At 43.4% G+C, this 18,951-nt stretch overlaps 1 protein-coding gene across 1 annotated transcript in view; it reads right to left on the reverse strand.

Moving 5' to 3' along the window:
- The window catches only part of DNHD1 (dynein heavy chain domain 1), a 128,802-nt gene that overhangs the window by 15,620 nt on the left and 94,231 nt on the right, over positions 1–18,951 (reverse strand). The window contains 9 exon segments of the mRNA XM_027864476.1: positions 965–1,936; positions 2,444–2,622; positions 3,077–3,229; positions 3,800–3,949; positions 9,681–9,708; positions 12,980–12,996; positions 16,056–16,536; positions 17,214–17,645; positions 18,087–18,269. Of these exon segments, the coding sequence (XP_027720277.1) occupies positions 965–1,936; positions 2,444–2,622; positions 3,077–3,229; positions 3,800–3,949; positions 9,681–9,708; positions 12,980–12,996; positions 16,056–16,536; positions 17,214–17,645; positions 18,087–18,269 (2,595 nt within the window).

Here is an 18,951-nt window from a genome sequence, read left to right on the forward strand (position 1 = left end):
CTGAAAGGGTTTTCTGATGCCTTTAGCCCTGGAACTTCACACGTCATACAACGGGTCCGTGGCTCAGCCGCCTCTGAGAGGGCCCTACGGTCATATGATGGATGTCTATAGGAGTGTCAGTGCAGTGAGTGAGCTGGCTGTAGTTCTCCGCAAGGGTTGACACCTGAGCTGCTGAGCAAGATGAGTAAGAGGAGCTCTTTGGTTAGGAGTACAAGTGTGTGGGAGAGGTGGTCAGAAGTCATGCTCAGCCAGTGCCTGCTTGGGGCTGGACTTCTCTGGAGTGTTGTGTGCACAGATTTAGAGTGATAAGGAGCCTTCATTTGATTGGCTAGCAGAAATACAGAGTCAGTGAAGGTGCAAGAGGGCAAATGGAGAAAAGGCTGCTGCAGGAGTGAACCACCCCAATTTAGGGTGAAATGTGCAAAGGAAATGGGGAGAGTTGGGACCTTACTGGTTGTGAAGGAGCTTTTCAAGCTGATGACAGTGAGGGGAAGGGGGATGACTGAAACCCATGCTGGGAGAGAAAGAGGCAGGGAGCACTCATTTCTCACAGCTTGGAAAAGGGAAGAATTGCATGACTCAGTATCTTGTAGCTGGGCCAATTGATGTTACTAAGGCTCTTAGCTCAGACTGTGCCCTGCTTGGAGTCTAGGAAATTGGGGAAAGAACCTCTGGCTGGGAGTTAACAGATCTGGGTTCTACTTCCTTCCCATCTGCTTTATCTTGGTCAAGTCACACTCTCTGGGCCTCAGTGTACTTCTCTGTAAAATGTGGGCATTGACTAGGTGAAATGTTACAGCTCTAGCATAAAACATTCTAACATAATTGGTGGTAGCAACCATGAGTTGTCTAGGAGTCACCTAAGATGAAAAGGACTCAGGAAGGAGGTGCACCTTGCCCAGGGTTGTACATCTAGTGCTAAGAGGGTAGTTTCAAGTATCTCTACTCAGAGCTCCAGCCTCACCTCCTGCTTCTGTTGGTATGCCAGCTTCCAGATGAAGGGTAAAGGGTATGACGTGGCAGTGGGGTGGCCTGGTGGGGGCAGCAACACAATCAGGGGCCGGTTTGGGCGGCTCAACTTGTAGGGGTCGGTGGCTGGAGTCTTATCCTCAGCCAGGGGCCGTCCCAGGAGGCAGGTGGTAAAGTCAGCCAAGGCACCAGCTAGCCGATCTGGTCGTAGCACCCGCCATAGCACCAGTTTCTGAAGTAAGCTCAGGGGCGTGGCACCAATGCCTGGTGTTCGACCCAGCACTGTGGAGGGCAATCTCAGGTACTCCTGCCAGGCACATGAGTGGGCAGCCAGGGAAGCCCGCAGGCCTACAAAGGGGGGCAGCAGCTCCAGCAATCCACACTCCTGCCAGGCCTTGGGCCGTAGCCAGGAAGGGCAGGTGACATTCGAGCTCGGCACATTCTTCTTCACCACTGGGGAGGCTGCTAGTCCTGGGCAGAGTGCCAGCCTCTCCAAGGCAGATGCCTTCCCAGCTAGCTGTAGCAGGGCCAGGGCACCAAAGACCCCTACTAGGGGTGCATGGTGGGGCTGCAAGGAGGTCAGGGTATTACTTAGCAGCCGGCGTGTTAGCCGGTTTCCTAGCCCTTGAAGGTGGCTGTCCAGGTCTTCACCGTGCTGCGGTGGTAGCTGGTGGTCAGTGCTGGCCAGAGTACGGTGTGTCACAGTCAGACAGTTGTCTAAGGCCGTGGAGTAGATAGGGTGTAAATTCTGAAGAAGGGACATGGCCTGGGACAGTGTGGTGCCGAGATGAGCCACATGCCAGTAATTTATACGAGACTCTAACTCTTGGGCCTCCATCTCCTTCAACTCTTCCAGGTAAGCATTCTGCTGATAGAGCTTTGCCTGGTAGCACAGCACTTCCCGCAGGAAACAGGTTCGGCCTAGTTGGTCTGCTTCTGTGTTTAACACGAGCCCCAGTAGCTTTTCCTGTATGAGGCCCCCCCTGCTCAAAGCCTGGTCTGCTGCCTCTGTTACCCACCCACTTCATTCCCCCCAAACATACTTTTTCCCATCCCCTGTAGATCACAGTTCCCATATTTCCCCTTGTCCTTTCCTAGACCCTTGACCCTGTTTTCCCCTGGACAGCTATCTCTTCTCTCAAATGCAGTGGTTCTTAACCTGGTGTCTGTGAATTTGTTTTTTAAAAAACATTTTGATGATTTTATTTCCATATAATTGGCTTCCTCTATAATTCTATGTATCATTTATTTTTTGCATTTAAAAACATTATTCTAAGAAGGAGTCCACAGGCTTCACCAGACTGACAAAGGGGATCATAATACAAAAAAAGGTTAAAAACCTCTGCCGAACTAGGTCCCTGTCCCTTCCCTCCTAGTGCTCTTTCCTCATTTCTATTCTTCCTAATCTTCTTCCCCTGACTCCTCCCTCTTTGCTGTCTCCCAGGCCCAGGCCCAGGCCCAGGCCCAAACTCACCTTGGTAGCCTGAACCTGATCGTAAGCATCCAGTATGCTGAGCTCCAGGCTATGCCATCTTATTTCCAACTCTGGCCTCTCAGCTCTTATGATCTCCTGTAAAAGCTGTTCCTCTGTCACCTCCTGAATCGTATGCATATCTATTATATTCATAGCCTTCAGTGTCTCTGAGTTCAGACCTGGAGATAGGCCCCATTCAGCTTTACCCACGAACATGCTCTCCGTACCCAAGCCCCAAAACCATCCATCCCCTGCCTCTGCCAAACCCCTTCCCTATCCTCCACCTCCATCAGCCTTTACTTTCCCTCCTCCTCTGCCTTTGGCTGCAACCCCTGACTTATCCCTGTCTACTCTCACCTCACACTCCCATTTCTCTGTAGCCACTGTTCCCAGCCCCTAGCTCAGCCACTGCTCCCTAAGTCTCTGTTCATCTTCCAACTTCCATCTAGCCTGTGACCCTCATGCTTCACATTATAACACTTTGCGGCATATATCCAACCTTGTGGAGTGGGTTGGACCTTGTAGCAAGGGGCTGGGGAAGATGGAGCAGAAGAGTCCTTGAGTGGTGGCAGCAAATAATCCTGGAAAAATGGGGAAGGTCACCCCACACCAACCTCCATGTCTAGGTCTCACCTGTTGGCAAAGCATCAAGGCGCAGCCTGGTGCTCAGGTATAGGCAGAAGTTGGGATGCACTGCAGGAAGGCATAGATGTTCCCTCTGAAGCAGCCACTGCAACTCAGGACACCACAGACCCAGCTCCACATTGCTCAGCAGCACTGGCAGACCTGCCATGAAATGCCCAGAGACTCATCTCAGCCTCCAACAAACCCAGACACACACCTCAAGGCATGCTCCTACCTGGATATTCTCCTAGGTCATAGATCATAGGAAGGGACTTCAAAGGTTATCTAGTCCAACCTTCTCACTTTACAGATGAAGAAACCGAGGCCAAGAGATTGAGATGACCTCTTCATGTTATGAATATTGTTAAGTAGCAGAGTCTAGGCCTTCAGGTCACAAATCCAGTGTTCACACCCATCATGGTCATACCTACTCTCATCATACTCCCTCTCTACAATACCCTTTCCCAGCTCCAGCTCTACCAGTTCTGTCCATCTTAGGGCCGAGCTACGCTCTAGTTGCATTCCAGCCCCAGGTCACCTAGGGAAATCTTTTTTCTACACCCCTACTATGACCTCTCATTCAGTTGACAAAAGGAACTCATAGGAAGTTAGTCTCTGGAAAGGTGGAAGCATCCTGGGATTGATACTGGGGTATGTGACTGGGGGAAAAGGGTAAGAAAAGGTTCACAGAGAAAGCCTCAAGGGGGCAGTGGTCAAGAGGTCAATTCTCACCACTGGCAGCTGCTTCTAGCAGTTCCCTTCCCAGATTGGGGTCACTGGCTGAAAGCATTCTGAAGACAGTTGCAGAACTGGTCATGCTTGGAGTGGACATGCTCTCATCTTCTTCCTCCTCCTCATATAGCTTGTCCTCCTTTATCTCTTCTTTCTTATCTTTTCTGTCCTTCTCGGTGGTGTTCCCTAAGAGACAGGGCCAGAGGCACTTTCTCATTAAGAACCTCAACTCAGGCCTTCAGGGAAACTGTCTATCCCTTGAAGTCCAAGAGGTCCAATCTCATGGGGATGTCTCTGAAAGGGAGACATTTTTGGGAGAGAGGTACCCATGAAGGAAGGGATAGGATGTTTCTGGAAGGGAGACACAAGACCAATGTGAGCAACTGTGGAAGAGGTGGAACAAGGTGAACAAAATTGTTTTGGTTTCCTTGTGGACGGAGGTTGCAGAACTTGGAGTAATGGTTAGAATTTGCAGAAAAGTAGATATAGGCTTGATCTAAGAAAACCTTCCCTTACATCAAGTTTGTGGAAGGGACTGGAGTTCAGGGATGGGGGGAGGGATGGGAATAGATGGCCTTCCTGACAAATCTGAAATTCTCTGATTGTTCTTCATCCTCTTGAGAAAGGAGATGAGAAGGAAGAAGAGAAGCAAAAGGAGGTAACTGAAGAAGAATAAAGAGGTCATATACTGGGAGCATGAGGAGCCATAGGCACATGTTACACTGTAATGGATACTAGATGAGTGGCTGGCTGGTTAGCACCTGCGGGAAATTCAAATTCAAATTTGATTTAACAAGCATTTATTAGGTGACTGTTTGCAAAGCACTGTTCGAGGCTCTAAAAACAGTTCCTGCTCTCGAGAAGCCTTCTTTCTTGAAGCCTACCTACTAGTCTACAAATATAATTTGAACAGGAAGAGAGCACCAACAATTAAGGGAACAAGGAAAGGTCTTTCCTAGGATATGGCACCTGAATTGAGTCTTGAAGGAAGGTAAGGATTCTAAGAGGTATAATGAGTTTGAGGGGCCACAAAAACCTCTGCAGTCTGTCAACTCTGTCTAGTGATTGAACAGACCAGGAATCAGCCAGCTAGCAAACTGATGATAGTTGCCCTTTGCTTGTATGTGAGCAGTTTGGCAGGGGCAGGAGGTGAAGTGAATGTATAGACTGGCTCAGCAGTGACACCCAAAAAATTCCCACATGAAAACAAGTAGGTATAGCAAAGAGATAGGAAGTGAGGAAAGATTTTTGGATATCCTGATTTATGGATCTTGCTTATTATGTCTAATGATTCTTTATTTCTCATTTTTAAAATTTTTTTTTTTTGGTGAGGCAATTGGGGTTAAGTGACTTGCCCAGAGTCACACAGCTAGTAAAGTGTTATGTGTCTGAGGATGGATTTGAACTCAGGTCCTCCTGATTCCAGGGCCAGTGCTCTATCCACTGCACCACTAGCTGCCTCGATATCCAATGATTCTTAAAAGAGACTGCTATAACACTTAAATGAGCAAACTGATGCTGATTACCAATTACTGAGACCTAACTTATTTAGATACAGTTTAAGACTAATTAAAAGTAGCATCCCATGAGACATCATGCAACCCAGAGTGCAGATGCAAGGTTAAAACTTCCAAATTTCCTACCAAGAAAACAAAACCAAACAAAACCAAACACCAGGTTGAAGCCTTTGATACATAAAAAAGTTCAAGGAAAAACATCAAGTGGCTCCTGGAGAATTCACTTAAGGAGAACACATTTGATAAGCAAATCATATTAATAAAATGTAAAGTCTATGAGAGCAGGGATTATTTTCCTTTTTTGTTTTTTAATCCCAACACCTAACAAAGTGCTTGACACATAGAGAGCACTTAATAAATGTCTATTGCAACTTGAAGTCAGAAGTCATTTAGTACAATCCATGCCTGAATAAGAATCCTCATACAAGGAAATCTATCTTACCCTACAGGAAAATAAGGGGGGAAAGGGACAAGAGAGCAGGGGGTTGATAGAGGGGAGAGCAGATTGGGGGAGGGGATAATCAGAAGCAAACACTTCTAAGGAGGGACAGGGTCAAAAGAGAGAGTAGAATAAATGGGGGGTAGGATAGGATGAAGGGAAATATGCTTAGTTTTTTACAACAAGACTACTATGGAAGTGTTTTGCGATTACACATCTATAACCTGTACCAAGATGTTTGCCTTTTCAAAGAGGGTGGGTGGGGAGGGAGGAAGGGAGAAAATTTGTAACCCAAAGCTTTAAAAACACATGTTAAAAATAAAAAAAAATTAAAAAATTAAACAAGTTCATATCTCAAAAAAAAAAAGAATCCCCATACAAGCTGCCCAACAAATGATTGCTTGAAGACTTTCAATGAAAGCCCAACGCTTTCCCCTGAAATCCATTTTCATTTTTAGATATCTCTGATTTTTAGGTCTTCTTTCCTGATATCAAATCTAAATCTAATTCTAGAAAATTGGAACATTAATGCATTGTTGGTGGAGTTGTGAACTGATCCAACCATTCTGGAGAGCAATTTGGAACTATGCCCAAAGGGCTATAAAATTGTGTATGCCCTCTGATGCATCAATATTACTCCTAGGTCTGTATCCCGAAGAGATCATAAAAAAGGGAGAAGGACCCACATGTACAAAAATATTTACAGCAGCTCTTTTTGTGGTGGCAAAAAATTAGAAATTGAGGGGATGCCCATCAATTGGGGAATGGCTGAACAAGTTGTGATATATTAATATGTAATGGAATACTATTGTGCTATAAGAAAGGATAAGCAGGCAGATTTCAGAAAAACTTGGAAAGACTTACATGAAGTAATGCTGAATGAAGTGAGCAGAACCAGGAGAATATTATTCACAATAAGAGCAACATTGTACAATGATCAACTGTGATAGATTTAGCTCTTCTCAGCAATACAATGATCCAAGACAATTCCAAAAGACTCATGATGGAAAATATTATCCAGGAGCCAAGATGGTGGAATAAAAACAGGGACTTGCTTGAGCTCTCTTCCCAAACCCCTCCAAATACCTGTAAAAATGACTCAAAACAAATTCTAGAGGAGCAGAACCCACAAAATGACAGAGTAAAACAAATTTCCAGCCCAAGACAACCTGGAAGGTCAACAGGAAGGTTCTGTTACACCAGTCTGGGAAAGGAGCGTAGTCTAGTGCAAAACATTCCAGCACAGACTGGGCCCCAGCAAACCCAGAGCAGGCCTCAGGGGACTGAATCCCTGGCAGCTGTGGCAGTTTCCAGACTTCTCAACCCACAAATGCCAAAGGCAACCTAGAAGGTTAATAGGAAAGGTCTGTCAGACCTGGGTGAGAGAGGAGCACAGTCTGGCCCCTGCAATGGGATGGTGGCTGTGGCGGTGACTACTTCCAGAGCTCTTGGCCCACAGATGGCGGGGGGGATCAAGTGGCTGATCAGAGGGGGATTGCAGGAATCTCTTTCCTGGCACTGAGGCAGGATTCTCTTGCTTTGCCCATGCTTGGATCTGGGTGGCAGTCCTGGGTGGTGGTCTTGGGGCAAGGAGGAGTGCTGGTGTGGCAGAGCTTATGGAAGCATGGAGGGAAATCCTCCTCACAGTTCCAAGGCAGAAATGAATACTTGTGGTCATTCATAGACCACAGCACAGACCAGGAGAGGAGTAAACACCTCTAACACTAAACACTGTGGAAGAACTGAAATTTTACAGATCCCTAGAAGTACCTCTGAAAACAGCTACACAAAACCCTTGAAGCTTGAGACAATACGCCTTCCACTCTGGAAACACAGCCCTACCTTAACAAGGAGTTTAAAAGTCAAGTAATTGACTGGGAAAATGAGCAAAGAGCAGAAAAATACTCAGACTATAGATAAAGAAGATCAAAACATACAACCAGAAGAAGACAACAAAATCAAAGCTCCTACCATCCAAAGCCTCCAAGAAAAACATGAATTGGTCTCAGACCATGGAAGAGCTCAAAAAGGATTTTGAGAAGCAAGCAAGAGAAGTAGAGGAAAAATTGGGAAGAAAAATGAGAGTGACCCAAGAAAATCATGAAAAATTAGTCAACAGCTTGCTAAAAGAGACCCCCAAAAATACTGAAGAAAACAACACCTTAAAAAATAGACTAACCCAAATGGCAAAGAGGTGCAAAAAGTCAATGAGGAAAAGAATACCTTAAAAAGCAGAACTGGCCAAATGGAAAAGGACGTCCAAAAACTCACTGAAGAAAATAATTCCTTAAAAATTAGTATGGAGCAAATGGAAGCTAATGATTTTATGAGAAATCAAGAAACAATAAAACAAAACCAAAAGAATGAAAAAAAAAGAAGACAACATGAAGTATCTCATTGGGAAAACAACTGACCTGGAAAACAGATCCAGGAGAGATAATTTAAAAATTACTGGAGTACCTGAAAGCCATGATCAAAAAAAGAGCCTAGACATCATCTTTCAAGAAATTATCAAGGAAAACTGCCCTGATATTCTAGAACCAGGGGGTAAAATAGAAATTGAAAGAATCCACCGATCACCACCTGAAAGAGATCCCAGAAGGAAAATTCCTAGGAATATTATAGCCAAATTCCAGAGTACCCAGGTCAAGGAGGAAAATATTTCAAGCAGTCAGAAAGAAACAATTTGAGTATTGTGGAAATACAATCAAGATAACACAAGTTTTAGCAGCTTCTACATTAAAGGATTGGAGGGCTTAAAATATGATATTCTGGAGGTCAAAGAGGCTAGGATTAAAACCAAGAATCACCTACCCAGCAAAATTTTTTCAGGGGAAAAAAATGGTTATTCAATGAAATAGAGAACTTTCAAGCATTCTTGATGAAAAGACCAAAGCTGAATAAAAAATTTGACTTTCAAATACAAGCCTCAAGAGAAACATGAAAAGGCAAACAGGAAAGAGAAATCATAACAGACTTATGAAAGTTGAATTATAAACAATATATATAAACAGTATATATAATGATATTAATGATATATGATATATATATATATGAAGGAATGATATCTAAAAAGTAAAATTAAGGGGTGAGAGAGGAATGTACTGGGAGAAGGAGAAAAGGAGAGGTAGAATGGAGTAAATTATCTCACATAAAAGAGGCAAGAAAAAGCTTTTACAGTGGAGGGGAAGGGGGGGAGATGAGAGGGAATGAGTGAACCTTACTCTCATTGTATTTGGCTTAAGGAGGGAATAACATACACACTCAACTGGGTATGGAAATCTATCTGGCCCTACAGGAAAGTAGGGTGGGGAAAGGGGATAAGAGAGGAGGGGATGATAGAAGGGAGGGCAGATTGGAAGAAGGGGTAATCAGAAGCAAACACTTTTCAGGAGGGACAGGGTAAAAGGAGAGAATAGAATAAATGGGGGCGGGATACAATGGAGGGAAATATAGTTAGTCTTACACAAGATGGCTATTATGAAAGTGTTGTGCATGACTACACATGTATAACCTGTATCGAATTGCTTGCCTTCTCAATAAGGGTGGTTGGGGAGAGAGGCAGGGAGAGAATTTGGAACTCAAAAGTTTTAAAAACAAATGTTAAAAATTGTTTTTACATGCAACTGGGAAATAACATATACAGGCAATGGGGTATAGAAATCTTGCCCTACAGGAAAATAGAAGGGAAAGGGGATAAAAGAAGGGGGGGAGGTGTGATAGAAGGGAGGGCAGATTGGGGGAAGGGGTAATCAGAATACAAGCTGTCTTGGGTTCAGGTGAGGGGAGAAAATTTGGAACTCAAAATCTTGTGGAAGTCAATTTTGAAAACTAAAAATAAATTAATTGCTTAATAAAAAAATATTATCCAGATCCAGAGAAAGAACTATAGAGTCTAAATGCAGATCAGGCATACTATTTTCACTTTTCTTTTGGTTTTTTTTTTCTTGTGGTTTTTCCCTTTTGTTCTAATTCTTCTTTCACAACATGACTAATGTGGAAATATGATTAATATGACTGTACATGTATAACCTGTATCAGATTACTTGCTGTTTTGGGAGGGAGGGAGAAAAATCTGCAACTCAAAATCTTACAAAAGTGAATGTTGAAAACTAAACTAAAATGAAATAAAAATAAATCTAATTCTACAACTTTCCTTCACTGCTTCTAGTTTTGTCCTCTGAGGCCAAACAAAACAAGTTTCATCCCTCCTCCATGTCACACAACCTTCCAAATATTTGAATAATGTGATCATGTCCCATTAAATCTTTTCTTCTCTCAAATCCCCATTTACCTCCACTAAGCGCATGGTATAGCAGATATTGAACTAGCCTCAAAGCCAGGATCCTTCCAAGACATACTGGCAGTGTACGCTACTTAGCCTCTCAGTGGTCCAGGTAATACTCTGAAACTTTTAAGCTTCAGAAAATGTGCCAGCCTGCATTGGTAGAGGGTGTTTCCTCATCAGGAGTTCTTCCTAGCAATGAAATCACAGTTCCAGTTACAATCCCCTCCCTAAAATCTTCTCTTCTTTAGGATAAATCACCAGTTACTTCAACTAATCATCATATAGCATGTTCTTAACGCCCTCCATCATCCTGCTCACTTTCCTCTGGACACTCTCCAACTTACCAGTATCCTTCTTAAAATTTGGTGCAAAGAACTAAACATAATAGTAAGCACCTAATAAATGCTTTATCATTCATTCACTTAGTATGGTTTCATAATGGCAGAGTACATTGCCTCATCACAGTGTATTCTCTCTCTAGCAAATCAATCAATCATTTATTAAGCACTTACTATGTTCCAGGTACTGTACTAAGCACTGGAAGGACAAAGACAAAAATGAAAGAGTAGCTGCCATCAAGGAATTTCAAGTCTCTCAGGGGGAAACAACATGTACACAAGAAACAAGTAGGAACTATAGTGTAATATGGACCTCCCTCCTCCCACAGAAATGTGCACAAATTTTCTCTGCTGGAACTGGAGGGGGGTCTTAAAGGTCATGTGTATGAATAGAGAAAAGGCCAGTTTGGCTAGACTGAGAGTGCTGAATGGGGAAAAAATCAGTTGGGGTCAAATTGTGAAGGCTTTGAAAGCTAAACAGAGAAATTTCTATTTCATCTCAGAGTTTCTGGAGTTTATTGAGCAGGGGAATGACACAGATGTCACTTTGGCAGCAGTGTGGTAGATGGACTAGAATTGGGAAAGACTTGAGGCAGGAAGACCAATCAGGAGCTACTGCAATAATCTAAGTGAGAGATGATAAAGGTTTGAACTTCGGTGGTAGCTCTGTGAGTAGAAAGAAGGGGCAGGATGTGAAAGAGACAGAAATGGCAATATTTGGTGATTGATGGCTATATGGAATAAAGGAGAGTGAGAAGTCAAGTACTGCTGAAATAAAGAATCTGGAAGATTGAGATAATGGTGGCACCTTCTACAGAAATAAAAGAAGTCTGGAAAATGGATTTGGGAGGGAAAGATTATGAGTTCTCTTTTTGGATATTTTGAGTTTAAGCTCAAGGGAAAGAATGGAAACAGATGTATAGACTTGATATTCATCTGCATAGATGTGATAATTAAATCCATGGGAGTTGATGAGGTCACCAAGGCTCATTATAGAGAGAAGAGGATCTAGGACAGATCCTTGGGGAATACCCAGGGTTAGAAAAGTATGATAATGTTGGTGAGCCAGCAAAAGAGTGATCATACAGATAACAGAACCAGGAAAGAGTAGTGCCCTGAAAATCCAGAGAAGAATGAGTATCCAAGAGGAGAGAGGGTCAACAGTGTTAAATATAAATACACACACACACACATATATATATATACATATCTTATATATTGTTACAGATATATACATATATGTGTGGATATGTTAAGTTTTATTGATGTTTTGTTTTTTACATGACAAAGATTTATATAATATCTACTCTCTGTGATTGGTCTCTTGTAACAAAGTAAAATAATAAGCAAAATTAACAATATAACAACCTCATCTGAAAGTGCATACAACATTTCATATCTATAGCATCCTCAACTTCTCTATTAAAAAAATTAACTGAAAAGAAATTAAATGAATATCTAGAAAAAGAAGTGGTCACAAAGAGCCAGAATTGCTTTATTAAAAGTACATTAAGACATCAATTTGAATCCTGTGGTCAGTAACCAGATTCTAAGGGATTGAGAAATGAATAGGAGTAAAGATAATGGAGAAAATGAGTATAGATGGCCTTTTCTAGGAGTTTAAATGTGAAAGAGAAGAGAGATATAACATAACAGCTTGGGCAGACAGGATCAAATGATCAAGTGAAAGTTTTTCTCAAGGATAGGAAAACCTAAGTCAGTTTGTAGAAAGGATATAAGGAACAAGTGGATAGAGAGAAATTACAGACTGGAGAGGGAGGTGGCAAGAATGGTAGAAGGGGGCAAGCGCCAGGAAGAAATGAGAAGAGATGGGATCAAGTAGAGGGGTTGTCCTTGGTAAGGAGAATGGATGTTTCATTAAGAGCCTATAACAATAGAGAATAAAATGAGGAGCAAGCATGTCGTGGGGTTTCAAGATATTGAACAGTAGAGAAGTGAGAGCTCAAGATGAATGAATACAATTTTCTCAGTCAAGCTGGAGGCAAGGTTTTCTTCTGAGGAGGGCATAGGATGATATAAGAGGCTTAAGAGAGAAGGTATATATATATATATATATATATATATATATATATATATATATAACAGCAGGTGCAGCGTGAAAGAGAATCAATTAAAGAAGAAGAAAGGGAATGCTCTGCAGCTGTGAGGACTCAGTTGCTATTAGATAAAATAAATGTGCTGTGTCCTAAACTGGGATGGCTGTAGTAGGAGTAGAGATAAGGTGATAGATGTGAGAAATGTTGAGTTGATATAATCAACAAGGCTTAGCAATTGATTATAGGGAGTATGTGGAATGAAGGAAAGTAAAGAACCAAGGGTAACTCCTTAATTGCAAAGTTGGGAAGGGGAGAGATGATGATGATTTAAACAGAAATAGTTAAGGAGAAGTTGCTTAGGGCAAGGTTCTTAACTGGGGGTCCACAGATCCCTAACAGGCTCATGTATAAATTTCAGGGGGTCAGTGAACTTGGAAGAGAAAAAAATCCTTATTTACACTAACTTCTAACTTAAATTTAACATTTTCTTCAATTATTAAAAAAAAATAGCACATTATTCTGAGGTGTCCACAGGCTTCACCAGACTGCCAAAGGGACCTGTGACACAAAAAAAGCAGACTGCTTGCTTACTAGAAAGATAATGAGTTCAATTTTGGAGATGCTGAGTTTGAGATACTTTCGGAACATCCAGATGGAACTGTCCAGCAGGTAAATGGAGAAGTGGGTCTGGAGTTCAAGAGAGAGAAGAAGTCTCTGTACTTAGATTTGGGAGTCACCTGCATAGAGATAGTAGTTCATGTGACCAGATGAGAATACTACAACTAATAATAATAGCTTGCATTTATATAGTGTTTTAAGGTTCATAAAATACTTTAAAAATATTATCTCATTTTGTCTTCATGACAACCCTGGAAGTAGCTACTGTTATTTTCCCCATTTTGCAGATGAGGAAACTGAGGTAAACAGAGGTTAAGTGACTTGCCTAAGGTCACACAGCTAGCAAGTATCCGAGGCCATATTCGAACTTGACTCCAGATCAAGCACTGTACCACCTATCAGTCTAGTCCACCAAGAGAGTGAGTAGTAGAAAGTAAGGGCATAGGGTATACCTATTGACAGAAAGTAAAACATGATAAACGTGCAATGGAAACTATGAAGGAACAGTCAGACAGGTAGGAAAAGAACCACAACAAAGAAGGGTCACAAAAACTCAAGAGAGGAGACAGTATCCAGAAGAAGAGTTTGATCAGCAGTGTCAAATGTTCAATTTGGTTCGGTTCAGTTGTTTTCAGTTGTATCTGACTCTTTATGACCCCATTTGGGATTTTCTTGGCAATGGTTTGTCATTTCCTTCTCCAGCTCATTTTACATATGAGGAAACTGAGGCAAACAGGTTGAGTGAGTTGCTTAGGGTTACCTAGCTAGTAAGTGTCTGAGGCCAGATTTGAATTCAGGTCTTCCTGACCCTAGGCCTGGCACTCTATCCACTGTGCCACCTAGCTGTGTAGCTGAGGACAAAAAGCCTAGAGACTGAGGGGGAAAAAGGCACTGGATTTGGCAATAAATAGATGATTGAAAAAGCTGGCATTCAAACTCCTGTGTTCAGATTCCAAGTCTAGTCAGAGCAGAGGCACACATAATTTACCTTGAGAGAAGACTCTCATGCTCTCCTCCTTCACTCCACCTCAGCTACACACAGGGATGGTCACATTCTTGATCTTGCCATCCCCAACAAATGTTCCACTTCCATGGCAATGGAAGATCAAGAACTGTGAAATTCTTTTATCTGAACATATCATTCCTATCATTCCATGACAGGCACAGTGCCTGGAATATAGTAGGTGTTTAATAAATGCTTGCTGATTTGACTTGACCAATCCTTCTCAGTCTCCTTTGATGGATCTTCATTCACATCATTTCTACTAACTGTGGGTGTTTCCCAAGGCTCTATCTTTGGACTTCTCTCTCTACATTCTCTCTCCTGGTGACCGCAATCAGGTCCCATGGAAAGAATCTCTATGTAGATAACTATCCTGTGCTAATCACTCTCCTGAGCTCCAGTCTCACATCACCACCTGCCTATTGAACATTTCAAACTAGATGACCCAGAGGCATCCCAAATTCAACATGTCCAAAGCAGAATTATCTTTCCTCCCAAACCCATCCTTCTTCCAATCCTCTTCTATCCCTCTCTGTTATTGTCAAAGGTACTATTATCCTTCTAGTCACCAAAGCTTGCAACTTTGGTGCTATACTCTATTCCTCACTCTCCTTCACTCCACATATCCCAGCACTTGCCTGATCTTATAATTTCTATCGACACATTATATATTTATGTATATATACACACACACACATCTATATATACAATGCATACATATATATGTATATATATACTCTCACACATATATACACATATACATATTGTGTGTGTGTTTAGTCATTTTGAGTTGTGTCCAACTCTTTGTAACCCCATTTGGGGTTTTTCTGGCAAATATACTGGAGTGGTTTGCTATTTCCTTCTCTGGCTTATTTCACAGATGAGGAAATTGAGGCAAACAGCGTTAAATAGACTTGCCCAGGGTCACATAGCCAGGAAGTGTCTGAGGTTGAATTTGAACTCAGATCTTCTTGACTCCAGGCCTGGCACTCTATTTACTGTGCCACCTAGCTGCCATGTCTTTCCACTCATCCAAGCCCCTATCTGTTCTTGCCTGAATTTTTGTAATGCCCTTCTAATTAGTCCTGCTTTAAGTCTCTCTCCACTCTAAAGTGGTTTTCCCAAAGCATAAGTCTGCTTATGTCACCTTCAACCTATTAAATAGAGCCTAAGTTTCCCTAATGTTTATCTTTTGATTGACATCATAAACTCTTCATGACCTGGCCCCAATATATCTTTCCACCATTTTTACACATAACTCCTATCCATGCACTCTGTGGTCCAGCCATATTAGCTTAACTGTAGTTACTCACATGTAACACTCTATGTCACCTCTCTGTGCCTTTGTACTGGCTGTATCCCATGCCTGGAATGCTCTTCCTTCTCACCTTCCCCTCTTGGAATCCCTGATTTCCTGCAAGGGTCAGCTCAATTACCTCTTTCCACACAATGCCTTTCCTGATTCCCTGGCTACCTTTAGTGCCTTCCTCCAAATACACTTTGTATCTGCTCTATGTGTGTTTGTAGCTACCCATACATGTGTTCTATATGTGTCTCTATATACACATATTGTTTCCCCAGTTAGAATGTAAATTTCCTGAGGGCAGGGACTGTTTCCCTTTGTCTTTGTATCCCTGTTGCCTAGCACAGTCCCTGACACAACAGTAGGTGTGTAATAAATGCTTGCTTGATAAGCAATAACCTGAAAAGAGAGAATGCCTAAAGAATTCCAGGCTGTTGGAACCTCCCTGCTCACTTGCCACAGACCAAAAGCTAACTCATCATCATGCCAACAGGCACAACTACTGGGCCTAGTTTCAAGGCTAAAGAGCTCAAACAGTAGAAGTGATCATGTACAAATTGAGTAGAGCCCTGGGTCAAGGTAGCCAGCTATAATGTACCTTCTTTTAGCACCCTATCTCTGCTACCCTAATTCTAAGATTCTATGATTCCTGGAAGATGCAGCCCTAGAAATCCTTTCTGGAAAACCAGATACCTTTCTCATGTCTATCAAGATACTGGGACATTTCTAGGATATCTTCATTATCCTGCTGGCTCAGGGGCAGCAGCCAGAGAGAGGCCTGGCCTTCAGGGTCGATGATCAGGGGCCAACGTCGAGTAGATCTGTGAGTGGGGCTGCGAAGGAGGAGGGCAGCCACGCGTGTAGGCACTGCACGAGGCTTCATGTCCCGGTCCCACTGGTGCTGCTCAGTCTCAGAGCTCAGCACTGACAAGAGGCTGAAGGGTTTTAGGGTGGGTATCTGGAAGTCTTCCAAGTCTCTTGGTAGGCCCTGTTCTCGGTCCAGTTCCAAGGCCACATCATCTGGGTCCAGATGGTCCTGGCGACCTGAACATAGTGCCAACCATTTGTCAAGGATCTCCTGGCGCCTTCTGGATGGAAAAGGGCCCAGGTAGTTAATGGCAGCTGCAGAAAGCAGGGCATCTCCAGGTATTGTCTGATGGTTCCCTTTCAGCTTCTGAAAAGGAAGAGATGGAAGGAAGGTGAAGTGAGAAAAGCGGGCTCATGTTGGGAGAGAGGGAGAAAGGAGGGAAGAAAAAAATAGGGACAAAGGGGAAAAGGAAATAGGGCTAAAGGAGGAGGAAAGTGATAGGGAAAAAGTTTCTTGGGCAGAGAGAGGTAAGAGTGGACAGTTTACCTAGCCTTTTGGAGCATGTTATTCTTGTTGTTTACTACTACTATGACTACTACTACTTCTACTACAAGTACCAATCACAGCTGATATTTCTATAGCTTCACAACAACCCTATGAAATGGGTATTACAAATCTCATGATTCTCTTTTGACAGATGGGGAGGCTAAGGTTTGGAGAAGTTAGGTGGTTGGTTCACAACAGTACATACCTAAGCTGACATTTGAATTCAGATGTTCCTCGCAGGGTGGGAGTCTTTCTAAGTCCTTGGGCTTGGTGGAGACAAAGGGTAGACAGTTCCCAGGACTGAGGTTGGGACGGGGGCAGGAAATTCCTAGGTCTGGGCAGGGGCAAAAGTAGTAACAACTCCCTGGGCTGAGCAGAGTGAGGAACAGGGCAGGTGGTTCCCCTGGGCATACTACATACTGCACGCATTCATACTACATAGGTGAGGGTGCATGACTCATCAAATGATACAGGGACAGAGGAAGGTGGAGGATTACCTGAATAAGGACAGTCCAGTCATTCATGTGGGTGACTATGGCAAAATGCATCTGTCCCTTTGATTCCTGGCCCTGTATTTCCTTAGAGAGCCGTTCAGCCAACAGATTGTGAGCCTGCCGAGCCTGTTCAACCTGGAGAGCCAGAATGTGGTTCTGCTGTAGCAGCTTCTTTGCCTGCATTTGGCAGCGTCCCATGCGCATCTGTTCATGCAGCAGTGTGTTCTCCACCTGCTTCAGCAGGGCTGATGTGGGTACCCCTTTGCGCTGTGCCAATCTGAAGCACAACACAGCCCGCAGCCAGGAAGCCAGCCCTGCTGCGGCCTGACTCCCATGCTGCAGGACCTCATCATTCATGCTGGGGTCTTCCAGTATCTGACTCAGGCTCAGCAGCTCTGCTTCTCCTACTGTCTCTTTGTCAAAGAATACGAGGTCCTGTCCCCAAAGGACAAGGGAGTGAAACACTAGTTCAGGGTCACAACTGCACCCCCTCAGCCCCTACCTATGTTTACTTGGCCCCTTCTCCTGTATCCCGCAGCCCCTGTCAATTCTTCCCACCTCAATCCTTCCACATTACCTCTCCCCTCCTCCTATCTCTTTCAGCTCCTGTTGCCTCTCCTTTTCTTCTCTCTTTCCCTCTCAGCCCTATCACTGCTCCTTCCTTCAATATGACTCCTGCCCCATCATCCTTTGTGATGCTCCTCTATTCAAGACCACCTCCCCATCATCCTGTTCCCTTAATCCTCCCCCCTTACAATTCTCATAATCTCAATCATAATCCTACCCTGGTTTCCCCAATAGCCACCTCTATTACTTTCATTTTGCCCTGTCACCTCATCCTACCCAACCCTTTATCACTTGAGTTAAGCCTCCTACCTCAAAAAAGCCCTCTTTGCCAAGCAGTTGCTTGGCACTCTCCCATCCTGGGGGGCAGTGGAACAGGGCACAGAGTGCATCAGTCACCATTACCACAGAAGCAGGTGGAGCCCGGTAACTGCGCAGCTCTTCCATATCAGCCATCTTAAGCTGGGCTAGGGGCATGAGGACAGCCTGGTACATCTGAGAAAAGGGACCACAAAAGGATGAGAGTGGAAAGGGCTCTAAATAGAACTTCTTGGAGGGCTATTAGTCCCCAACTCTGAATCTCTGACACCAGATATCTGATATGAGTAACCGTCTTCCCCTTTTCTGGCTCTTTGTCACCAACATCTCTGTGGTCAAGCATTACAGCAAGATGCTCCTTTCCTTGCCATTTACTAGTGGAACTTGTATGTGGCTATTACTTTACAATGGGGCATTTGTAGTCACATTGTGAGGGCCTTTGGGTGAAATGCTTCCCTATTTGAGTTATGGAAGCCAGAATTCATCAAATTAAATCTGCTGAGCAAGGCAGAGCCAGAAGTGGAGCTGGGATGCATGTGACACATTTCACTGAATACTGTCAGTGTAAGTCTAACTCAGCCTTGCAAATGGGAAGGAATAACGACTCCAGAAAGAGCTGAGCTAGGGAGATGATGGGAAGAGCTAAAAGGGCATTAAATTCTATGTGGGACAGGAGATCTTGCTAAGGGGGCCACAGGCAAATCTTCTCCAGAGGCAGCCTAATGGCTCCATGGTGGGACCAGGGCCAGATAGAAGGCAGGAAGAATGGGACTAATGAGCCAGGAAAGCTGGGTTAATCTTCATGATGTAATCAGGGCTATCTTTGAACAAGAATATTAGTTATTTTCAAGTATTTGAA

This window comes from Vombatus ursinus, unplaced genomic scaffold (genome assembly GCF_900497805.2).
Source record: "Vombatus ursinus unplaced genomic scaffold, bare-nosed wombat genome assembly UNPS02014775.1, whole genome shotgun sequence".
NCBI lineage: Eukaryota > Metazoa > Chordata > Mammalia > Diprotodontia > Vombatidae > Vombatus > Vombatus ursinus.